The sequence below is a fragment of the Strigops habroptila genome, chromosome 6 (assembly GCF_004027225.2).
Source record: "Strigops habroptila isolate Jane chromosome 6, bStrHab1.2.pri, whole genome shotgun sequence".
Lineage (NCBI taxonomy): Eukaryota > Metazoa > Chordata > Aves > Psittaciformes > Psittacidae > Strigops > Strigops habroptila.
The window spans coordinates 14139597-14165372 of NC_044282.2; the positions used below are offsets into that span (position 1 = coordinate 14139597).

The 25776-nt window shown below is 42.6% G+C and overlaps 1 protein-coding gene across 4 annotated transcripts in view; it reads left to right on the top strand.

The window, feature by feature from the left end:
- Positions 1 to 25507, top strand: part of FYN (FYN proto-oncogene, Src family tyrosine kinase) — a 141660-nt gene extending 116153 nt beyond the window's left edge. For 3 of the 4 annotated variants that reach the window (XM_030489454.1, XM_030489457.1, XM_030489456.1), the window contains 5 exons: positions 2174 to 2353; positions 4145 to 4221; positions 4325 to 4478; positions 12830 to 12961; positions 22589 to 25507. In XM_030489454.1, the coding sequence (XP_030345314.1) occupies positions 2174 to 2353; positions 4145 to 4221; positions 4325 to 4478; positions 12830 to 12961; positions 22589 to 22797 (752 nt within the window). In that variant the 3' untranslated portion in view covers positions 22798 to 25507. The remainder of the gene's footprint in view (positions 1 to 2173; positions 2354 to 4144; positions 4222 to 4324; positions 4479 to 12829; positions 12962 to 22588) is intronic. The other variant, XM_030489455.1, reaches the window with a different exon arrangement.
- Positions 25508 to 25776: the final 269 nt, after the last annotated feature.

Below are 25776 nucleotides of genomic sequence, written 5' to 3' on the forward strand. Positions count from 1 at the left end.
CAAATTGGAACAGATTAACACAGTAAAAATTAATAAAAAATGCATGAAGTAGTAACTAGCTACATATGGAAGGAATTCAGAGAGAAGACTGTGCTACTTTTCTCTTAGAGAGAAACACACCAAACCACAACAAGAAAATCTAACAATTTAAACTGAAATCTGGGCTTAGAGGATAAGTTAACCTTTTTGTTTGATTATAGTTTTTTTTTACTGGAGAAATTCATAAAAATGTTTAAAAATACAATGGCTGAAAACACTTCATGGTAACAGAACGAGTCCTGAGATTTTTATTAAGGCAATGCAAACAGATAATACACAGTTAATCCTTAGTTAACACACCAGGTAAAATCCTAGTTTATTAATGCCCTAGTGCCTGTGAAACTAGGGTTTCATTCCTGGTTCATATAATCTGTGGTGTCTTTGCAAAGTGGCTGTGACTGACAGCCTGAGGTCTGGAGCCTCAGTGGCTCCAGATAAAACATGCTCACTTTCACCCACCGGAAAAGACTTTGGCCACCCTGCTTGAAATTAGGAGGCACAACTACATTCTTCCCAGCTTACATAGGAGTGCCATTAAAGTAGCTTCAGCTCTAATTTGAAAGACTGAGTGAAACTAAGACCTGAAGAATCCTCAAGAGCACTGGGGTAGCTGTGGTAGTAACTTCAAGACATTATTCCAACACGGGTAGAGGAGACAGCACCTGGCATCGAGCTGGCAGAAGAAAACCAGGGCATCAACTTGCACTGCACGCTTTTGGCTAATATGCGCCTCAAGCCCCCACCGGCAGCATTGTGTGTTGCTCTGGGGATTGCCCTGTAAGTGAGAGATGAGCCAGGCAGTGGCTCCCCACCGCTCCTCCCCTTTCCTCAGCCAGGCAAGGTGGCAGCTGGGACCTGAACACTTACAAAATACCCAATCCAGCTCCATTTTGTGCTCCAGCATACCAGCTGAGCCCTGGTAACTGTTAATGTGCTTTTAACAAAGACAAAACAGGCTTATTTTACACATTGCCTTTCTGATGACATATTGATTTACAGAAACCAGATCTGAGTCTGAGTCTACATGCACTTCATAGACCTTCTGCTATCCTCATGCTTAAGTGCAGAGAAGCAATTTTTACCCAATGTGATTCATTCCTGATGTCATTTAGTATTGTTCTGCCTTATCACACAGCAGCTCCCTACCAACAGATCACAGGTCCCATTCAAAGCCATTTCAGCCCTGGCTCTGAAGCAGGCTTCTAGCAAGTCTGGGCAAGGGACAACCAGAAGGCACTAGGAAAGTGATATTTCTGCCCATTTTAATTTTCTTTCCTTTCTCTTCCCTAGTATCCCATCCCCCCAGAAAATGTTAAGGCAGGTGGGTGGTTTGGGTTTTTTTATTCCCAGTCCTCCTTCTCCCCCTTTCAAGTACCCAGCGAAGCCCCGCTTCTGGCGGGACACCTTGAGTCAGCCTTCGCTAGCTATCTCCATGTCCTTGTACAGCTGTTACACAGAAGCTGTTACAGAAGGCTTGGCAGGTGATGGCTAAAATGACTCAACTTGTCCATTTCAATGCTGACTGAAAGTAAAGAACAAAGTAAAGCAGACAGGAACCACCTCATTTTCAATCAGCAGCTGATGGGCTTCTGGGGATGAGGAAGTGAAGGAAAAAGACACCTTTTGGTTTGGAAACACACCCATGTTTCTAAAATGAAATTGATTCCGAATTTGTTTCTTGGGAATTTTTCTTAAGAGTGTTTTTTCCCTCTGACTCAGAACAAAACCAAAATGTTAAAATGGCTTGCAAATGGAAAGTTCTGGGTTTAACCAGTTTTGTTATCCAAATCTGTGACTGGAGCTGTGTTGTTTGTAGCAACTACTTGTTAGCAAAGGTTTCAGCAGTCCTGTGTTTCTTAGTCACAGAAGGTTTGTGGACATTAGTGGAAACATTGTCTGGGTAGGATAAGAGTGATTGTGCCCCAGTGCCAATGGGAATATTATTTGTCAGTATAATAGAGAGAGACTAAAATATGAGAGAGGCGTGGGAGGAATATGACAGGCAGCATGGGAAAGCACACTTTAAAGAAATAATTATATTGTGTCCTTGCTAGTTTATTCCTTGGTTACATTAGGCATCAGGCAGAAAAAGGAGCAGAAGATGTTTAATCTAACTAAATATTTGTGCTTGTAGGTACATGGAATGGAAATACTAAAGTGGCTATCAAGACCCTGAAGCCTGGCACTATGTCTCCAGAATCCTTCTTAGAGGAAGCCCAAATCATGAAAAAGCTAAAACATGACAAATTGGTCCAACTTTATGCTGTGGTATCTGAAGAACCTATCTATATTGTCACGGAGTACATGAGCAAAGGTGAAGCCAGAGCTGCTGCCCTTGATAACAGTATTTTTTATTTATTGGTGTTTCTCAGGGAAAGTGCAGTGTGATGCACGAACAGTGTATGAGGAGGGAGAGAGGGAACAGGAAGCTAAATTCACCTCTGGCTTCAGAAGAATAATGATTTCAACTCTGAACTGGGCCCAAAATGTGAAATCCACTAGATGTACAAAGAAAATTTGCACTTGGAGGGAGAGAAGCTGGTGCAGCCTAAGTGGTTCCAAATGCATCAGCATCTAAACTTCTCTGACAAGTGGAGATTTGATTCTTCTAGATTTGAATGATATTACATGCTGCTTCCCAAGACGCTAGCTTTTCCTGGCACCAGAGAGTTGATATGACATCTTCTTTCAGTGTTTACTTGTCAGCCTAAGATTTCTGTGTCTTCTTTTAGCAGTCCTGAGTTCTGAACATGCACCTCACTCTCAGATCACAGCTTAATTTTCAGTCCACCCCATTTTCATTTTAATACATGATTTGCACATATGATTCTTTCCCTCCTCTTTCCCCTTCCTTTTCCCCTTCTCCCTTCTCTTTTTCTTTAAGCTACTTAACCAGTAATGATGTAGTAAAATGAGAAGAAGAAAACTTTTTGCTCCATCAGATCTCCAGCAGGGGTGCTGAGAGCAGAGCAAAAAATCTGCTTGTTTTGGAAAAGCAAATGAACCAAATAGGAAACATAAGTTCTCACAGGGAAGTTTCACTGTACGTTGGAGGATACACTCAGAAATTTTAAGTGCATTTTTTCAGTCTATTTGGAGTTGATTTTTATTTTCCTGGCAGGTGCCTGCCCACCTCCCTCTTCAGAGGCATCCAAGCCCTGACTAACTCACACTTTAATCATATGTCTCAGTGACAAGCATGTGCTTTTTCCCCTTTAAAAAAACCCTTCTGAAGTATGTGGTTTATTTTGGCTTACTTTACTAGTTTTTACTGTAACATTTTACATCTTTGGGTCTGAGCTTGAAGCTGATGATTTACCAAGGGAGAAACGCCTAATCATCTGTCTTTTCCCCTTATTTATTAAACCAATTCACTTACTTAAAGGAGACTGCCACACTTCTCTGCATACAAGATTGGGAAGGGTGTTATAGCATCCTAGGGTTTTTTAAAAAGCTACAGAGGACCTCCTTGCTTTCCCTTGCAGCTCAAATTGCTTTTGCTAAAATTGCCTTCTTTCAATCTCTGCTTTGTCTTCTCTAGTTTTGCTTAGTGGTCTTCAAAAATTAGAGGTTCGTGCTACATTTAGTTATGGGTTACCTTGGGAAGAAGCACTACTAATTTCTAAGGAAAATCAGCCTTTGTAATGCTAGCCCCTTTGGGCTTGCCAGGCTCCAGGCTGACTTTTCTTTTGGAGCAGGTTGAGCCGAGATCTGACTTTTTCCATGGCTTGTATGGCTTGGAACCAACCTGATGCTTTGCAGCTAGCAGAGGCTTTTAGAGAGCAGCATGTATGTAGTTTCAAAGAGCACTGGAAAAGTGAAGAAAGGTCATTTTTCTCAGTAACAGTCAGGAAAATTAAAGCAATATTGTTTCTTTTCCCTGCCACATTCCTTGGACTAGTGACATATTCTTCTGCAAGCCAACCTTAAACAAGAGTGAAACAAGTATAATAGCAGAATTCTAAGATATTGTGGGGTTTTTCTTAGTTTGTCCACTTGAACTTGAAACATTGCTGTCCTTAATATTACCCATGTTGCTGCACCTCCATCCTGATGAATAGCCATTGTTTCCCTAACATCTATTGTGTCAACTTTGCATTTGCAGGGAGTTTGCTAGATTTCTTAAAAGATGGAGAAGGAAGAGCTTTGAAGCTACCGAATTTGGTGGACATGGCAGCCCAGGTCTGTCTTCAGAGTACTGAGCACTTACATGTGTAGGTTTTATAGCCTGTGTATGTCTGAGTTCATTTTAAAATGCACTGATTGTGTTTCATGCTTCTTGCAGGTGGCGGCAGGAATGGCATACATCGAGCGAATGAATTACATACACAGAGATCTGCGCTCTGCAAACATTCTGGTGGGGAATGGCCTAATATGCAAGATTGCTGACTTTGGATTGGCAAGGCTGATTGAAGACAATGAATATACAGCCAGACAAGGTAGATACAGAGGCAGGCACAGCACTGAGTGTCAGTGCAGGGGAAGAGTGGAACATGGCTTTAAAAAGCTCTCTCTCACATGCTTTGGGGTTGCTTTCAGTAAATCCTGAACTCATACTAACTCCTAGCTCAGAATTTCACTGCTGAATGAATGTCCTAAACAGAAAGTCTCATGTAATTGTCTTCCCTTTAAAAACTGACCAAAAGGAAACAGAGATGATGAGTGAGAGCACAGGTGGGTGAAGTGACAGTAAAGACAAGATCCTCATGGTGGATAGCAAAGAGGAAATGTTACTTACCAGTCTTGGGAAAAAAAAGCCTGTGTAAGTTATTTCTTTCATAGTGTGCCTTCTAGTATTTACTGATTGGTATCAACATTGCTGTGCTGTTCTTATTTTCTTTATTCAAATGGGTCAAAGAATTGTGTGTCTGTGCAATGGAGCTGTCTCTCTCAGCAGTTTTCTCTGGGAACTTGCAAGTTACTTTAATAGGAAAGCCATTTTCTAGTGCCACACAGAGTGCTGGGCACAGCCGACCACTGATACACGACTAAAATGTATCAAAGGGTATTGTAGCTCTTTTTAAAAAGCATGTGTGTGTTCAGACTGAGCCATGACAGAGGCTCTTTGTAGTTAGTCATTCTTTGCAAGTCATGCTTAGTTGTCAGATGTTGGTCCAAGTTTGCAGAGCTACAGTTTTGTTCTCTTTCTGTTGGCAGTATTTTGGTAGTGCTTGCTCAATATGTGTCGGTAAATACCATCCATTTCAGTGCTAAAGCCAAGAAGTGTCCCATTAAACCCTGTTGTATGTCATCAGAAAGCACAGGTTGGTTATATACTTCATAACCTGCAGTTACCCCTTCCTGTTGTGAGTTTTTTCTATTGAAAAGAAGTCCCTGTTTCAGCATGGATTTTACCATTAACTCTTAGGAAAGAGCTAACCTCTTTCTGTAATTTTCAAGTGTTGACAGAAGGAGCCAGAGAGTTTCCAGCATGCTTTGTGTTGGCCTGGGAGCAGCAGATCTCATGCCATTCACATCCCCCTAGTAAGCGGAACCTAGTTGCGCCGATGTGGACCACAGGCTGCATCCACCCTAAAAGTTGCCTGCTGCACATTTGGATGGCAAGGCCTGATTATCGGGCGTGGGGGGGAGTGGGGGACCTAGAAGAACCTCTGGTTGGTACTAATGCAGAGCATTAACCACTATTGATTTCAGCCTGAGGGTGGGAATTGCTTCTTGCTATTAAAAATAGCTTCATGTCATTCACTCCAGAGTCAAAAGTGTCTGTCGGCTCTGGTAGGCAGAAAGCTGCCTGCTTGCCCTTCCCCTGTGTAAAACAAGAAGAGTTTCCTTGAACAAGGCAGCCAGCTGCAAATGGCTTTGAAACAGTGTCCTATATTATCTCCCTTTCTCTCTGGTTTACTGCCATGTCTTTTGTTCCCTTTGGAAGCCACCCAATGTATATTTTGACATGACTAATTATTTGGTTTAACAGACAAGTATGTGACCTACTTCTGTCCAGATCTCTTCAGGCTCCTGATCCCTAGGAAATCCTCTAATGACCTGTTTGCTTCCTGGTTTAAATTTCTCAGAAGAGTTTCTTCACATGTTAGAAAGCTATGGAAACCTGCCTGACTCATGTTGAGGAAAAGCTTAGATTTTTTAAGACAATAAAAATTATTGGATTTTGGGTGGAAAAACTTTGAGATGAGAAAAGCATAACACCAGGACTGGCAGGGAGAGGGAGTGTAGTCATCGTTGTCTCCTGCCCTTTTTCCACGGCAGAAATCACTTGTGTTGTGGAAAAGGTGGCTGGGAAGGGAGAAATAGTTTGGCTTTTAACCTGCATTGCTGATGATCCAGAGATCTGAATTGTGTTTGCCTGGCTTTATCTCATGGTGCAAGTATGAAGAAGTCACTCATCCTTCCCATACTTCTGAGCAATGGACAGTACTTCCTTCTCCTGACCTCATGGTCAGGCTTAAGTCCTTCAGAGCTACAGGATTCCTCAAAAAAAGAGAACCAAGAGCTGTAATCACAGGCATCTTGTAGAAAGGTTTTCATATTTTCACTAATGTTCTTTTGACCCTTTCTTAAGGGGTAGCTTAAGACCCCTCTAGGGAGGGGTGCATTTTTGACCAAGCAGCACACTCTCAATTTACATTTCTTTGCAATTGACCTGGCTCTCATGCCAGTTGGGCAGCCAGGGTGAGCCTAGGACCTTTCTGAGGAAGAACCATTGGCTTCTAACGTGCCACTGGAATTTTTCTTCAAGTGGGATTCAGTCCTGGTTTGTTTAGTTAAACTTCAGTTTGATCATCGCTTGGTGGAGACCACAGTATCAGGAGGAAATGGTTGCCTCTGCTTGTTTCCCATGACCTATTACTTCAGCCTCCGAGGGGATGCATCTGGGGACTGCTCTGTTTATCTAGCTGACTACTGCTTCAGTGGGAATTTTGACATGGGAGGAGAGCCGAGCCAGCAGAGGGGAGGGGGACAGGGAGCGCTCCAGACTGGCAGCTCCTGTGGGAGAAAGGAAATGTTTTGCCTTACAAAATCTGAAGATTAAAGTCTCTGGTCACTCTCTCCTCAGCAGTCCTCCTTCTCTTGGCTTAAGTGTGTTAGTACAGAGCTCATTGTCTGTGTGGGGAAGAAGTAGTTTTCTCCAGCCTTGCTTGATCTCCTACTCCCTTCCCCCACTGTCACTTTTGTCTCTGATTAAATATTTTGAAAGGAAACAGATGGGGATGCTTTGAGCCCCAGCGGGCTGGAGTGAAGGATTCCTGAACCTGTATGGGTATTACTCAGCCTGGTGGTAACGTTTTACTGACTGGTTTACTTTCTTTTGGTTTGAACAAAGGAGGCCTGACTGCTCCTGATTTATGAGAGGTAAATAAAAAGCAGTTCATTGTCTGCACTGCCATTTCTCAGCAATCATCAGGAAGGAGAGAGATGGTCATGCCACTAATGATTTAAAGTGTGTGACTAGCAGCTATACACTGCCATTAAATAATACCAAAAAAAAAGTTCTTGGCTTGTAGTGAGCATTTGGCTCCTCTTGCTTTTAGAGGAAGTGAGTAATCAAAGAGGAAAAACATGCCTGTTAAAGTGACACCCATTTTAAAGGCTACACTGGTGGACTGTATTGCAGCCTGCACCATTGGGGCTTGCTTCTTTTGGCTGTTGCTGTTACAACATCTATGTCTTCCTCCTCCCCCTACCCAAGTGTTAGGCATTCAGGCTCCTTTCCTTGTATTGGTGATGATGATGATGATGTCAGCCCTGTAAGACAAGACTTAAAACTCCTGCTATCCTACAGGACAGGGAGAAACCTTCCATCACACACAACACAGGACTTCCCATGCAGTTCCACTACCCTTACACTGATGTGGTTCACAGCTATGAGGAGTTTTGGTCAAGCGCATGGCATTTTTGTGGAGAGTGCCGAGTGCTCCACAGAGTTGCAGGGCAAGAGTTGTTACTATTCTAAGCAGTAGCAGCTGATACAAATTTAAAATTGCCTTAATTAAAAAAAAAGAGCAGAGTTATTTTCCAGGCCGTGTTTCTACTGCGTACACTGGCAGCGCTTGCAGCGGTGCCGCTCCAACCATACATGAAACAATAAGGATCTTTCTGATGCCTTCCAGACAAGTCAGAGCTATTCCGGGAGCTCTAGCATGTGTTTGTAAACTTTCAGATCATTTTTGCCTCCTTAACACTTAGAAATTTCTCCTTCCTGTCCTGCTTAAAAACAAGTGATGCTTCTTATTTTGATTTCCTAGACATGAGCGGGGATTTTTTTCCTCTTTCCAGGCTCTCCCCTGGAAGTTCTTTTGTAGAGACTTGGCTCCCAGCTCACCAGCTAATCAGATCTCTCTTGTTCATGACTGACTGTACTGCGGGCTGTAACATCCAGGGCTTTTTTCTTGCTTTTTACCTGCCATTCCCTGGGCCAGCCAGGGAGCAGACAGAAGGAAGGACACTTGCTTCTCAACAGCCAGCCCCTGGGGTCCCAGAGGGGAGATCACTGATACACTCCTACAGAGATGCCATCTGCTCCATGAGAAGGAGCACGGCCAGGTCAAGAGGAAGGGCAAGGGGAAGGGGGGTGTGCAGGCAGAGGGCAAGAGAGGTGTTTAGACCCGCAGTTCTGTCCCTTGTCCCCCGCTTCCCGGGGAGGGATCAGCCTGCGGAGCCTGCTTCTGATCACTCGTGTTTTGCCAGGCTTGTAATTTCATGTTCGTTCTCACAGCACAAAAAATGTAATTGCACAGTCCCTCCCACACAGCACTCATCGTATCGCCTACCAGCGCTGACTCGTTTCCTGTTACATGCTTGCTTCAGCACTTCGCTTTACCTTTTGCGGCTTTCCCTTTCCAGCCCCAGGAGCAATTAAGTTCTGCACTATGTTCTCAGGTCTCTAACCCAAGAGTTCCCCTGGTTTTGGGGTCTTGGAGCTTGAGGTGCTGCCTTGGGTTTGGTTTTAAGGTACGAGAGGTAGAAGCTTTGTAGCATTTCTGGAAGCAGGATCATTATGAAGCTGGCAGTGGCTCTGGGGCATGAATTTCAGAGATTTCTGCTTCGTCGAGATTTAGATCTGAAAAACAACAAAGCTCTGAGGGATTTTTGCTCGCCTCAGAAGAAATCATGCTGAGATTTGTACGTCAAGGTCACTCAATTATCCCAGCCCCCTCCGCTCCTTCTCACCACGTGACCGGCTTATAGCCAACAACGAATTAAAGCAGGGCCATGGACTGATTTTTCCCAAGGAAGTCCTCCTGGGAGATAACCTGTGTGAATGCTCAGGCAGAGGTCCCAAGAACAGGGCTGAGCCTCACAAAAATCCTTAGAGGCAGGAGGCAGGGCCGGCTGCCCTAACAGTAAATCGTATGAGCAGCCTTGGCTTGACGTGGCTGTGAGCAGTGCAGAAACCCAAGAAAGGCTTTCCCCAGGCTGAAGTGTTTCAAAAAAGGGACAGAGATAAAAGCGGCAGATTAGTACATTGCTGTGGGGCAAAGACAGGCTATCCTGACCTAACGAATGCAGTGTGTGGTTGGTTTGTACACATGGAGTTACTGACCTGCTAGTTTGTAATAATAAAATAGATTCCAGCAAAAGAAAAGATAAATCTCCCCACACACCCTGGTGTAAAATCTGCCTTCAAAGTAGGAGATGATAGGCTGCCTTGCCAGCTGGGGTAATTTGGCTTATCAGATTTATTAACATGCTTGTCAGTAATACGCATTTTATCTGATGATCCGATGCTGTAATTTGTTTGCAGCACAAAGTCAGCTTGTTTAATAAGCTGCTGAGGCCTGGGTAGAGGGAGGGGGTGGGTTTTTAATTGGTGTGTTGGGAGAGAGTAAGCATGGAGACTGTGTGTTGGTCAGGAGCCACACGTCTGGCCTGTGCGAATGCTTCCTGTAGCAGTAGCAATCAGGATGCTCCCGAGTGGTGCTCACACGTTTGGGGATTTTTGTGTTTTCACAGAAGTGCACTGCTTGTGGCTCCAGTACCAGACATTAGATGGGAGGCAACACCTTGGGGGTATGCCTGTTAGATACACAGACATACCCCCATTCACACAAGCTGTGTGTTATCTCGTGTTATGGCAGTGCATGCGCTGTACCTTCAGCTGTGCAGCTGGCCAGACTGGTACATCCTCAGCGGTCTCTGCTCTCCCATTACTGATGGCTCTGCCATACTGGGTTGCAGGCTTTCTTGCACCATTTAGCCTCCAGCATGCGTTGCAGGGCCAGAAAACCATGAGGCAGGGCTCTGCTAGCAACCTCTCTGCCAACCTTGTGTTTCCTTCCTCCCCATCTATCGCTTCAAACCAAAGTTCAGGAAATACTGCACGAAATGGAGAACATGTGATTTTTGTATGAGTTGCTTTAGCCAGAGAATCACCTACAGCAGGGGCAACATAGAAATGGAATGAGTAGCTATCCTGTTATCACAAAATCCATGGACAGACCATTTGTCTTCTACAGCAGTGCTCATCACAGTCCAATGGCTTTTGTACTGCTCTAGCTCTCACAAAAACGGATGTGCTGGAATTGTCCCCCCTTCTCATCTGCTACTTGCTTCTCCTCTTCCCATGGTCCCTTGACACACCACATACCTCCCAGTGCCACACTGGCAGTAGATAAGGAAGGCAAAAATACCAGGGGAGTTGGCCACAAATGAGTCTGAAGAGATTTCTTTCTTCCAGAGATGAGTTGTAAGTGGTTGCTACCTTTGGATCTGAGCATGAAGCAGCAGGGAATTAGACCAGGTTTGGCTCAGCTTCTCAGAAAAACACAGCTGATTAAAGAAAAAAATAATAAAAAAAAGGTTGAATAAAATGTGTGCAACACGTGAACAAGCAAACCCTTGTGCTTGGCTATCTCACGCACCACCAGCCAACATCCAAGCCTTCAGGCTGCTGGCCAGCCTGGAGCAATTCATTCAGCTGGCATGGTGTGTGTGTACTGTCTCAGCTGCACGTATGAGAGAGCAGAGGGACATTAGCCCTCATATTCACGGTATGCCTGCATAAGCCCATCTAAAGCCATGCACTGTTGTCCTAGGGAACCTGATCACCAGATGAACTCAGCCTGCAGTTTTTCCAGGGATCAGCACAGGGTTTATAGCTCCAGGATCTGCCAGTGGCCTGGGGAGCTGGTTGCCAACCCCATGTTGCTGCTGGTGCTGTTGGAGCAGGGCCAATTTCCAGGACAGAGGCTCAAGTGACAGCAGGCTGCTCTGCTGCAGAGATCTCGGACACCATAGCCAGGGCAGTTTTTAAGAGAAGATGAAGTTCTGTAAATTTTGGTCTTGTAAACTAAGATTGGCCCCATGAAGAAGAGTAAGTTAGGGACATTGAGACCAAAGCCAAGCACCCAAATCTTAGCTCCTGCCTGCATATCAGAAGAGGCACACTTTTTTAAAGATTAATAGACATCCAAAAATCCTCCGGCACCTTTGCAAATCTAACAGCCACTGATGTGTTGATGCTTGACTAGACTCAGGTTCCTGACTTTGGGCAGTAGAGATTTAAAACTTTGTCTTGTGTCTGTTCATTTAGCAGGATTTACTTGAGCAACTGCAGTTTTCCCTAGAAAATGTATTTGTTTCTAAGTAATATTCTCTCTCAGGATCACTCACGTATAGAGCAGGAAAAATTTTAGCACCTGATGTTTTACTAAGTAAGGAGATGAGAATTACTAACACGTTTACTTCGTACTCTGAGCCAAATCAAGTTGTGATGTATATGGGGCACCGAGCACTGGATGTGATAGCAGAACAGCACCAGCAGGGAACTGTAAACAGTGTCATAGCTTCACTCTCTGAAAGGGATTGGTCCGTGTTGTTACACTTTCCACACTCCTCCTGAAAGCCAAGGGAACTTTTATGAGAGGGTGGTGAGAAATCAAAGTCAGTCTGTTTCCAAATTCAAGAGTGTTTGTCACTAGGGATCAGGAATAAGCAACTCAACTCTTTTGCACCAGGGAACTGTCTGCATACTTTTTCATACATACTACAAGTTAATTATTAGCACAAGACTTTTCTTTAAAGTCATCCTGAAAATATTTTCCCTAAGAAAACAGTAAATGATTGGAAAAGCAAATAAATCAGTGTTTAAAGACTTGTTATCTTACCATCCTCACCACAACTGGCTCCTGCAAGCTCTGATGATGGATGAGCACATTAGAACTGCACGTATTTAAGGCACTGCAGGCTTTTCAGTGCCAGGAGTTTAAAGTACACTGTCGGGTTATAAATCACAGGCCAGAGCTGTGCCTTGACATCATTGCACTCCAAGCAACTGAAATGGCAGTATTATTTTTAAGTCCTTGCATGTTTGTAGTGAAATATTAGGTTTGGTTTTAATTTATGTTTTTACCATGTTTGTTTGTTTTGCATTTTGCTCAGCTTGAGCAGTGAAACTGGGAGGTACATTTCCAATAAATCCCACTTCAATTCATACATGCTAACTGTGTTTGACTTGCAAATATCACAGGAACATGTAATTTAAAACATTTTGGGAGAAAGAATTTCTTTTATATTTGGCTTTTTTTTTTTTTTTACTTTTTTTTACTTTTATAAAACTTCAAACCTGAATTAAAATGTTTTAGACATCTCTTGGGGTGTAGGACAAACCCACCCCTTCCCTGCTAAGTCTTTCCTTCTGCCCTACGTATTCCGCCTGCATGTCCTCTCTGACTGTACTCCATGGAGCTGTTCGTTAACTCACTCGCCTGCAGCTCTGTCCACCTGCACATGCTGTAGAAGACAGCAGTCACCTGTGAACTGGTACTTTGACTCTGTTTCTATTCTGATTAAAACTCATTTATTCTTTCATTAGGTGCAAAGTTTCCCATTAAATGGACTGCACCAGAAGCAGCATTATATGGAAGGTTCACAATAAAGTCAGATGTCTGGTCGTTTGGGATCCTACTGACAGAGCTGGTAACAAAAGGAAGAGTGCCATACCCAGGTAAGAAAACAGTCTGAGCCCTGCTTCACTTGGGGAAAGTAGTGGGAACAAGCCATGTGCTCTAATTGGAATGTGTATTTATTTTCACTGGGCTGAAAGGAGCATGGTTATCATGCATAAGTTCTGTGTATGCTTGAAAATGGTCCTGATTCTGAGAGCTGCTGTGTGATGGTCATGATAAAATGACAAGAGAATAGAAAATTCAACATATTCATTTCTAATTTTTTTAATTGTTCACATTTCAATTAATATATTTTCCAGCCAAATAATGAAAGCAATGAAAATTACAATGCTGTGGAGCAAATAATTCTCTATAGTATTGCATTCATTTTAAGATATCAACAGTTAAACTCCCAGAGCGGCATTACTCCACTTATTCTGTCAGTCTGTTTCTTTGCAAGGTTTGATGACTGTCTGAATGTCTGGAATTACCAAATCTCTTTTTTATAAACTCTTAAATTTCGTTCATTGCTTTTGAGATGGATGGAAAGGATAGAAAGTAATTCTGTAACATGCAGGCCAGAGCTCATGGCAGGGTCACAGCGGGGCCAGATTCTCTGCATGGGGGAACTGGAGGCCCCATGGTTCTTTGTTGAAACCCTGCCAAGTATCCAATGGATTAAGATTTGTAGAAGAGGTGATTGGATCTGCCTATGCAGAAGGAGCTTTTCATTCCGTGTCCCCCTGAAGATTGTAAGCATTCAGGTGAAGAGGAAAGCGTTGAGGTGAAAGCAGTGCAATACATGGAAAACAATTTAATCCCTTCATTTTCTTATCAGCACAGATACTAACAACAGGGCATCCAGCTGCATCTTTATTCTTTTTATTAAAAAAAAAAAACAACAAACATCTAAATACCACTGGATTTTCTCTAATTAGCACTGTACGGCTGTGTGTGCTGCAGCTGATTTAGTGGAAAGTGCCCTAAAGCAGTTTCAATTTGCCAATCTGTGCGGTGATCAAGCAGTCAGATCTATACACCAAATTGCACAGGAGAAGCATCAAGGTGGCGTTCAGTTCATCCTGTGATATCTCACACCACTTCAGAAGGTTGAACTCAGCAAAACAAAACTCCCAGAGTTTTACCAGGAATTTCAACTTTACCTGTGCCTAGCAGTCAGCAGCTGATATTTATGACAAGAATATGGGGACTGGGAGGCTTCTTGTCATCAGCAATGAATTTTGGCATGCAGCTGAGCAAAGCTGTGACTGTGACAACAAAATGAGGTAGCAGAAAGCAAGATGTTTCTGTGGGATGGATGAGTCCCTCTGCCCAGCACTTCCCCATGCGGTTAAAGAAAAGCAGGTGTTGCCACCAACATAGAGTGGCTGTGTCAGTAGCCAGCACAAAGGTCTTTTTGTCAGGAGGATTAGTGGCAATGGTGTAGGAAAGCCATGATTTCCGTGGGTTTATTGAGGGTTAAATGCAGACGTGGCACAGTGTGCAAAGGCTGAAGACAGAAAGAGGATGTGTGAGACTTAGCTGATATGGTGCTGCTCCCAGAGGGTGGGCAATGCTCCTCACTGGGCTGCAGGAAGAGGAAATTCCTAGTCACTACCAGCAGAGTGGGTGCACAGGGGCTCTCGCCAGCCAGGGCAGAGTTAAGGTGTTCGGGGTTTTTTTCCCCTGAGCTCCACATTGATGGGTGTCATGGTTTAAGCCCAGCCAGTAACTCAGTACCATGCAGCCATTCGCTCACGCTCCCCTTCACCCCTCTGGGTGGGATTGGGAGGAGAATTGAAAGAATGTAAACCCCATGGGTTGAGATGAGAACAGTTTAATAATTAAAGTATAATATAATACAACTACTACTAGTAATAATAATAACAATTATAAGGGAAATAAGGGGAGAGAATATAAAACTAAAAGGGAAAAGGGAAAGAAAACAATAAACACAAGTGATGCACAATAAAATTGCTCACCACTGCTGACTGCCCGACCTGAGCAGCGATCTGGGCCTTCCAGGTAACTCCCCCCAGTTTATATACTGGGCATGACGTGCTGTAGTATGGAATACCCCTTTGGCTAGTTTGGATCAGGTGTCCTGTCTCTGTTCCCTCCCGGCTTCCCATGCCCCTTCTCACTGGCAGAGCATGAGATACTGAAAAGTCCTCGATCAGGGTAAGCTACTTATCAAAAACTAAAACATGAACATTGTTCTCAGACTAAAGCCAAAAGACAGCACTGCACCAGCTACTGGGAAGGAGAAAAAAAACCCAACTATTACAGCTGAAACCAGGACAGTGGGGTAGAGGTGATAGAAGACTAGCCTTCTCTCTTGTCACGTGCAGGAGCACAGACACACACACGCAGGAAAAAAACTTCCAGGCAAAAGTGGCCCCGTCTTAACTGTGGACACACTGTTGGCCAGCAGAGGATGTCTGCACTCCCCTCCCCGCAGGAGGATGTGTGCTTAAGTACTTGCAATATATAACTTCTTGTACGACCCATGACAGAAATCTCAGGCATGGTCTGTGTCCTGAAAATGTGGACAGTTTTATTACGCGGCACTTTGAGCACATCAAAGACAACTAACGGCATCTCTGCTCTTTCAGCACCATACTCCCTCTTCATCCCTCACTACATAAAGCCTTCACACACCAAAAGTCCTTCTTACTCACTCTCCCCCACCCATGCTAGGAAGACATCAAGTAGCTGGAAACAAATTTTTGTGTGTCACATATCACAGAGTCAGCAGTTTTCTGGATGGTCACATACTGTCTTGGTTACACACTGCCCAAGCTCTACACCAGGGCCCTTCCTCCCTACTGGGACTCCCACCCTGCTCGCACTGGAGGCCTTTACCATTCTCATGATCACCATCACTCCCCTTCCTGTCAGTTTTACCTAAGGGCAGTCTCTATTTTATATTTGAATTTCCAAAGTCTTTCAAGATTTCAGTTCATTCTCATTCCCCTAACTGGGAAAGCTTTTATAGGCTGAGACAATGGTGAAGGGGAACTGGGGCCTTCTCAGAAGAGCCTGTCTTTGCATGTAGGCTAAAAAGAGGGCTTGGGCTTCCCAAGGTGACAAAGACCTCCTGAGCTCCTCAGAAAAGACTCTTTTTTCCCCTGACATAGAAAGGATGATCAATCTCCTGCTTCATGCTGGGGAAAGGAAGGACCTCCTGAAAGGATAAAACTTCATGAATTCAAGTCCCTGTCTGAGGCAGGGAGTAAGGTTCACTTACACCCACAGGGCTTTCCCTGCTGTTATGGCACGGCTTGTGCGACAAGGAAAAGATGGGAATTCAACCACCCTGAGAGGCAAGACTCAGCCCGCCTTACCCAAGTATATACACAACCTATAGGTGAGAGAATGCAGTTTGTAGGCACTGCCCACCATTTTGGCACCCAAGGCATGTGGATTTGCAAGCTCTGGAAAGGGTCAGCCTTGAAACAAAGAGGGTCATGGAGCTGTCACTCCACTGTAATACCCAGTTTCTGAAACTGTTGTGAGCACATTGTCTTGATATTCCTGCTTACAGATTGTAGCAGGCCCAGGGGCAGTGGGGAGATGCCCTCAGACAAAGGCATTGCTCTCTTGCTTGACAAGATCTTAGTGCCTGGACAGGTTATTTAAAGCACACACTCCAGTCCTGTGGTGGTAACCATGCCCACAGGGCACTGTACCTCATGTACATGGAGAACCAGGCATTGTTTTAAGCTTGTGTAGAAGGAAGGAGAAGCACAACAAGGAGGACAGAAGGTGACAGGCAATATATGGGAGGGGAACAGACTGTGTGGAACAGGACTTGGCATTCCTTGTCTCCCAGATATCAACCAGTTCCTGTCCTGATGCCCCATTTTGGAAGAGAGGCTGGAGCAATAGTGGGATATGTGAGCAGTAAAGATTTTGCTGGCAGAGATGAAGATCAGGCTAGAGTTCATAATCAAGCTTTGCCTCAGACCCTATGGCTCCCACAAGCAAGACTTTACCGTAGGTGAGGTGTCCTCATCTTCATTCTTCAACCAAGCCTGTTTCGCTGTCAATGGATGTAATGGACTGCTATCATAACTAATTTATTTGTGCTTTTCTTAGCCTTCCCTAGTGCTTTCCCATTCATTTCACAAGGCAGCAGATTGAAATAAGCAACTTTCACAGTCTTTCTAGGCATTGAGGATCTATTTTCAGTATTATAGTGAGGAAATAAAAACTAGACATGGGCAGAAGAGGAGGCAAGTTTAAAAAAATAGCCTGCTTAGTTGACCTTTTTCAGTTTCTGTTTCTTTCCCCTTACACGAATTCCCTTTGGATCTTAGTTTAGGGTTGGGGGGGTTGGGAGGGAGGTGTTAGTGGAGTTTAAGAGCAGGAGGCTGCATTTCTCTAGCAGTAGTCAGAGAATTTGGCTTTTTTTTAACATGTTGTCTTTCAGATAAGCAAAAATCTCAGCTGCACTAAACAAACACCTCTGAATTTGCTCCTTCTGCTTTCTGCTGCACTCAGCACATCAGGAGCATTTACGTTTTATGCCTAGTGTGACAGCCACCACAATGCTTCCTCTGGCCAGGCAGGTCTTTGAGGTTGGACTCCAAGCAGCTCTGCAGTCCCTGGGGAGCTGTATTCAGCCTCCTTATCCCTGGGAGAAGCTGGGCCACAAGTGCCAGGAGAGCGCATGGTGCACTGTCCAAGCCTGGGGCCAAGTATACATTAATGAGCCAGCATATGTGTGTGTACCATCATCATGGATGGTAGCTAAAGAGTTGAGAGAGATGCATACTCAGCACATAGCACAGATAAACTTAGGTGGGTTTCCTTCTAGGCAGGAAAGCTCCGCTCACAAACGCTGTAGCTCAAAGTTGCATCTCTTATACCAAGCAAACAATAGCTTATTTGAAACAAAAACGAAATAGAAAAAACAAACAAACCCCACAACAGATATTGACAGCCAAGCTTTGTCGCGTTTTGAGGATGAGGAGATGTTGGGGGTTTTCAGGCCTTACTTTCTAAATGAAGTGGCATGGCTTCCAGATTTTTAAAACTTGCTACTACTTTGCACAGAAATAATTCAGTTAGTGTTGTACTCTGTAAGAACAGTATTATGCTTCAAAGGTTGTCTTTCTTTAGGAGCAGCTTTTCTGTTCTCTTCAGTGCACTATTATGCCTGCATCCCTGGTCCCTGCCTAAGTCCCACATCTCATTCCTGTGCCCTCACCTCTGGCTTTAATTTGGGGCTGCCCATGGAAGTTAGGAATTCTGCTTCTAGATCCAACTGAACAAAGCCCAAAATTCAAGTCTCCATTGTAACTCTCTCTTTCGAAAGCATGCTCTGAGTGCCAACGTGATCCAGCCCCTGTGGAAGACTACAGAGTTTTAGCTTCTCAACTGTACTGGAAAAGGACCAACATGTCTGAGGAACCTTCGAACATGAGCAGGGGTCCTTGGAGACAGCTCAGGGTCCTTGGAGAATCTGAAATACAGCATTTCTGGGGATGGGCAACAGCTGAGCTGTTGTTTAAGAGTCCTTCTTTAAGCATTTGTGTATTAGTTTGATCATTGGGCTCAAAGCATGCAGTGGGTCTTGAAGGAGCATAATTCTCAGTCCAACAGCAGATAGCAAGAATAAAGTGGCTTCAAACCATCGCTGTCCTCACTGGACTTCACGTTGCCCAGAGTAATCTATATAGCTTATTAGCTTTTGATGTGGGGATGCCGCCTAGATACAGGAATGCTTCCTGTCTTCTGGAAAAGCATCATTGCCCAGATCTGTGCTATTTGCACATCTGCTGTGCTCCATCTAATCAAGCTCCTCAGAGCACGCCAGAGCACTTTGCAGTGTTTTCTTTAGCCACAACTGGAAACTTTACATTCTCTTTTATGTCTTACTACTGCAATTTTTCCAGTAAAAGTCAAGCAGCATTGCATTTCTGTCCCCATCCTTATGGGCAGTAGATTTTTATTGTACTCAGCATTAAAGTGGCCATATCCTGTGGCATCCTGAGATTATGGGAGGCTTCAGTAATAAAGCTGGATGGTGGGAGGTCATTTCATTTTTGGTCTTCTCAGGGAATAAAAAGCTAATGGAAAAGCCATCTTTTGGAAATTGGATGTTACCTTCTTGGTCCAAATGGTAATTCTTGAAACATCATAAGCACAAACTGATTTTTCAAGCAGGTGAAATAGCTGTAGTCTACAGAAGAATATTTCTAAGTATTTTATTCCACAGATTTAAGGATTTTAGGATAAACTTTTAAGGGGTCTAGAAGCATACTGCAAGCAGAATTTCATTTATTATTTACTAAAAGAGTTGAAACTCTCGGGTATTCATTAGGAGAGAGGAGTTGTACAGACTGTTCAAATATTCTCTCTGTTGTTAGAAGTACAGATACAACAGGCTCCTGCTATCAAAAGAGAAACACTAAAATTTGTAGGATAAGATAAGTGAATCAAGATAATAGGTTTGTAAACATTAACAGGCCTTCTAAGAGGTAAAAAGTATACCTGGAACACTGCTATTTTTATAAGGCTGAATAATAATCCAAGCAATTTTGAAACAAATGTATCTGAAACTCCTTTTTTAAATTAGCAGCACATGTCAAAACTGACAGAATTTCTTTGGCAAATCCTAGCTGCTGCAGCCCTTACTGGATGTATGAATTCCACTAAGGAACGTGAGGATTACTTGGGTTAGTTTCATGTCTAGGTTTTACTGGGAGGAAGGGGAAAGGACAAAAGGAAAGGAAGGGCATTTTCCTGGATTATACCATGATGAGAAAACCTGGCTTGACTGAATTTCCAGGACAACAAATGACCAATTTTAGGCAGCAATGTCTCTTCTATGTTCTTTTTTCTGTCTTTCTTTTTTTAAGAGGAAGTGAAGAGCTGTTTATGTTTTTCCTCCCCCCTTTCTCTCCTTGGGGTTTTTCTTCCAGCATACAGTTCGTTATCAAGTTTCAGAGTGTGCTTTGCAGCACTGAGTAATACACTGAGTGAAAATACCAAACATTTGATATCTTAGTTCAGTTGGAAAGAAGCTTTTCTGCTGCTGTTGCTTCTACTCATGTTGTACTTCAAGGGGTACTGCCAAAACAAAAACAAAGAATGCAGTTTGGTTGTGGTTTAGGTATATACAGACGATGAGTTACTGCTAACACTATTTTCATACTCTTTGGTACATAAGGGAAGCAAAGCACAGCAGAAGTTCTTACCCCAAAACATGAGGCAATTCAGCTGATTCAAAGACTAGGACTTGAAAAAAGGGTGCAGATTTTTGTTCTAAACACAAATTTAAAATACTAATATTGAGAACACAACGTGAGCAAGATGCCAAAACAGCGAGGCCAGAAAGTTTGGGTTGATGTTGCCTTTGGGTTGGTGATGACTAACAGACCGCTAGCGTTGCTTTGTAATTTAACAAAAATGTAAAATATGTTTGAAAATGTTCTTGTTGGATAATGAGGAGCACCCAAATATTTGTTCAGTGCGTGGCAAGCTTTTCTGTTTTGTTGTGAGCCTGTGTGACCTAACATCAGTTTGGAGTCAATAATACAGGAGAACCTTAACTCTACGCTGAATCTGATGTATGCAGAGGACCATTATTACTGTTTTCATCATTCTGTGGAGTCCTAACCACAGACCAAACAAAGTGTTTGCTCCTACTCATAAACGTCTAAACATCTAACACCAAAAATACAGTGGGTAGATGCAGGTGACAAATCAAACACAAGAAACCAGTGTTAAAGTGTTGGTCTGCAGGTCAGGAAATATTGTAAATCAGTAATCTAACCTTTCTTTTTGCAATTATCACTGCTAAAGGGTAAGGAGAGGTATGTGGGGTGATAAGGCAGTCTTCTGGGAAGGTTCCTCCATGCACAACAGTCAGCATAAAAAAAAGCACATCATTGTTTGAAAATCAAAGGTGCTGCAGTAAGCTAATCAGAACAGTTTATCAACCAGGACATGGTCAACTGAGAGCCTGAATGCTACTGGGGCAGCCTGAGAGAGGCTTTGAAAGTGAAGGCAAAGCAGCTGGTATTTTGCATAGTAAGCAACAAGGAGCAAGTGGCAAGACCATGTAAAAGGTGATTACAGTTACAGGCTAGAAAATGGTCCTTGGAGAGACACTGCAAATGGATATCAGCAGGAGGAAATTACCCTGTCAAGATAAGAGGAAAAGGTGTTTTGTAATAATAACATGAGATGAGAATCTAGATGTGGATGGCAAAGAAAGGCTGTATTTTTCAGATGATTCTTTCAAAACATCTTTAAGAATTAAACACAGACAGTATGTGAGGACACAGAGTGAAGACCAAATCCAAGGATACAGCTAAGCCGCCAACCTAATGCTATGCAGTGTAAGGATATTATTCTCATTAGTTAAGGTGTAGACAAATGAGTCTGTATTGAAGAAGGTAGTTGAATTATTCCTCACAAATAAGTTTACCAAAAATATGAGGTAGAGATGATCCCTTGGGTCCTGAAGGTGGGACAAGAAAATTCTTCAAGAGGACACCCTGAAAGAACAGAGTGGAGGAGACCCCGTGAAGAATGGTGTAGTGGAAGTCAGGAGGAGGATTAACCAACAGAATGAGCAATATCAAGGTGCTGATTTCTAGATTTGGTCATGGAGGAACTTGATTGTTCCTACTAGTTCTCCTGCAGAGCTGGTTGGCAGGACGCACTATAATTTTCAGCAGAGGACTGAGACAGGGTTTGCCAACTGGCAAGCCACAAAGCTCACAGTCAGTGTGCACACCTTCTCTGAAATACTTCTGCATGCCTGTAGTATTTCAGAGTAGTGCCAAAGGAATTCCTGGAAGAGATATTTAAAATAAAGCTGAGCCTGACTGCAATTAACATATGGTGAAAAGCACTTCAGCAGAGGAATCAAGGGTTGAAGATGTTGCATAGAAAAGTCAAGGTAGCAAAGGGCATGGCTTGCCTCTCACGGACAAGCATGATGGTAATAGAACTTTTTACCTTTTTTGAGAGGTCGCTATGGTTCTGCAATGGAGCTGTTCTGCGTGGTATTTCACTTGTCTTCTGAGCAATTTTGTGCTGTTCTGGGTTGGAACAGTGCAATATGCTGAATATGGTTGAAACAATAGTAACCAATACAGATCGAGGGAGTGCAGATCAGCAGCAGCAGTAAGCTGATGAACTGACCTTGAAGGTAATGCTGCTGGTAGCATGCTGGTACATCCCTGGTAGCCTAACGTAGCAGAGTTTGTCTTGAAGCCTCTGCAGCATGACCCCACAGAGCACTTCAAGAAAAGCCCACACTCAGTGTGAGAGTTTCAAAAATTTATCTTAATTTCTAGAATTTTGAATAGTATTTGTTGTAATGCATTTATTTTTCTTCACCACTTAACATGCTAGTTTATGGCTACTGTTGTTGGAGAGGGAAGGTGCCAAATCCTGCCCATTGGGAGTAAGCCAAGAGGGTCACCATGGGAGCAGCATTTTACTCATCACTGGATCCTACAACCCTCTACTGGGAAAGAAAATAATCCAGGTTACCCTGCAGTAGATGAAGAACTAAACCAAGACATTGGGGTGGTTTCATTTCACTCGTCTGAACCAAAAGAAATTTGTATGATCAAGAAAACCATATGTATTGTAGATTGAGTTATACCGGGGTTAATTTGCCTGTAATTTAACAATGTGAATTTCTCTGCATTTTACAGGCATGAATAACCGTGAAGTCTTGGAGCAAGTAGAACGTGGTTATCGGATGCCATGTCCTCAGGACTGTCCCATCTCCTTGCACGAGCTTATGATCCACTGCTGGAAAAAAGACCCAGAGGAGCGTCCAACCTTCGAATATTTGCAGGGTTTCCTTGAAGACTACTTCACTGCAACAGAACCCCAGTACCAGCCCGGTGACAACCTGTAAATCCCTGGTCTCCACACACTGTCACCAATTACCAGGTGTTTTTCAGCCCTGCCCCACCTGCCCGTCAGCTTCCAACTCTGTGATCGGCTTCTCCAGAGTGCAGCATCTTCCAACACCGCCATGCACAGGAGGGGCTGAAGCTGGGAACTTCCGCAGCCTTTGCCTATGACCACTTGTCCTAACAATCTGAATGTCCTGGATGAAAAGGAGAAAAACACTCGTTTTTTCTTAATCAAAGACTCCAAAACTGCATTGTATTGATGTTATGTAAACTGCAAAACCTCTGTTCATTGTAAATAGTAACTCAGTGCCAATAACTGATCCTAGTGCTTTCCTTTTTTTAAAATGCAAAACCTATGTGATTTTAACTAGTCTTCTCCTGATTCGATTAAAAGTATTATTTTCCAGAAGTGGCCTCTTTGTCTAAAACATTTTTTTTCATGTTTTAACAAATAAAAAAAAAAAAAAAATCAGGACAGGTGTTTGGTTTTTTGCTTTTTTATATATAAAATATATATAATATATATACATACCTGTACATACAGTATATGGGTGCTATTGCAGAGGAAACTCATTTGCAATCGAATGAATCCTGCTGCAGCGGTACTCAGAAAGCGATAATTTTACTGCAGACATGAAAACACTGGTGGGATTCTGAAAGCCAGTGATCTAATTTTTGGCTTTTGCCAAGCATGATTTTTTTAAATTGGATTGCACTTTTTGTTTATTATTATGTACCTGTAGATGGTTGTAACTTTGCTCTTTCAGGAATCATGTGCTGTATTTACAGTAATGTTTCCAATGTTTGACAAGTGTGTGATGATTTGTTCTTGAAATTAAAACAAACATATATAAAGCAAGAAAACTACACCATCACCGTTTGAACTGGAAAATTGAAACTGCAAGGACTTCTCGTATCAAAACATGTATACTGAAATGTTTCAAAACGATTTATTAAACAGTGTAACCACATTCAGATGGTCTTAAAATCATAGCATTTTAGCCATGTCCACCTGCTAAACTGTTGGTCATGCAACTAGGATTTTTCTGTTTTATGTGTAACATTTTTCCACTGTAAAATAAGTGTGTTAAATGTCCTGTACTGCTAATGAAATTACTTTCTCTATGTCTGCAAGTTCTCCAGTGGAATTACTATGCACTTCTTTACATTTCATGGAGGATGCACAGAACAAAGTATTACCTTTTCAGTTGTCTGTACCAGCCTTGAATTACTTACGTTTAACCAAAAAAAAAAAAAAATTCCTTTCTATTTCTATTGAGTTTTTAATACTGAGTTGCAAATTTTAAAGTCTTAATTACATTTTGTTATGGTTTATTTGCAAGTTTACATTTTAAAACTGTTTAACTTTCTTAATTTAGTAATTAAAAAAAAGAGCATTTTACATTTGGATAGTTGTTCTTTTGTTTAAACTGTGGAGATACTGGTGGAGAGGAGATAAAAGCTCTTCAAGAAGGGGTGTCATGCCATTTGGAGCATCATATTTCATAGGAGTATGCAGACCAGTTACCTATGGGACATCATTTTCCAAATTATGAAGTCAATATGTTTTTAAACAGCTGGAGTTCAACTGTAAGGAAGATGGTTGAATGCACCGCTAGTCTCTTATTTCTCTGTTCCACAAGCAGTTTATTCTTTAATAGTTCTGTTGCATTTAACGTGAATATTTTTACATTTACAAGTGTTGCAGGAAAAGATTTTCTATGCCTTGTATTGCTGTATTGCTTTAAAATATTGTGGCCAAGTAAGACTTCCTGACAGCTAGCAATTTTTTTTTAATTATTTAATACCTAGATTGTGAATTAATAATCCGAATACTCACACATTTGCTAAGAAGAACCTTTTTTCCGTTCCTGAGAACTAACCAATAATGAACTGAGATTCAGAGAACAAATTGTCATCGTTTTAATATTTTCTATACAAAACACTGACTGAAAACCCTCTTGCAAAGGAGGCTTCCACACTTAGCCTTTCTTGAAGTGTGAATTTATATGGCAATGTTGCTTGTTACCAGATTTCCATGGTAAATTGGTTAACATTTTACATGTAGAGTCTATAAGTAATGTTATGTACATGATATATTCAATGTTGCTTGTACCTGTGGCTGTGGAGTACTGAAGAGGCCATAATTCTTGTTGGACTTTTAGCTTCCTCTTAGTACTTACAAAGCAAGTCATGGTCCTCTTTTTTTCCCACAGCTACCCCCCTGCCTTAAAACATCATCCACTGAACTGAGGACTCCATAGTTACACATTGGGCTGGCGAAGCCAAAATGTCACGTGCTCAGCCTATTGCTCAGTGGCAAAGCATGGCCGTTCCACCAAGTTCCTTAGCAGCCACAAACTTAAGTCCAGTTTCCATCTGCAATGAGGGATGAGCCTAAAACATTAGTTTTGCCTATGTTTCTCATTGGAAGTAAGACTCAGATGGGGCATTGTCGGGGTTTTATGGCCTTTATTTCTGATTCTTGGGTTTGCTGTTTCCTGTATCGCATTCGGTCTATGAGTACCATGTTGGTCTCTGCCACATCTCTGCCTGCAGCTGGCTTGTGTGCAGACTGGTGCCACTGTTGAGTGGCAAATCCAGACCATTTCTTACCGGTAGCTCTTCTGCTTCTTTCTTTTTCTTAATGTTGGGAGTTTTGTTGTTTGGGTTTTTTAATCTCTCAAATAAAAACATTAGCAAAAATTTAAACAAGGTTGTTAGCATTTTTGCTATAAATTAATAAAATCTTTTTCTTAAGCACTGTGTATGTACCACATATGTATGTGGTGACTGTAGAAGTAGAATTATGTGATTAAGAATCTCCTGTTTCTTCCAATTTTTTTCAGTGTAAGGCTAAATAAATCACATCCAGATAAAAACCACTGTCCAAATGCTCCCCCCACCAGCCAACCTGACTTCCAACTGACCCATGTTGTGGTGGCACAGTTACAGAAAAGGTGACTTTCCAGCAGCTG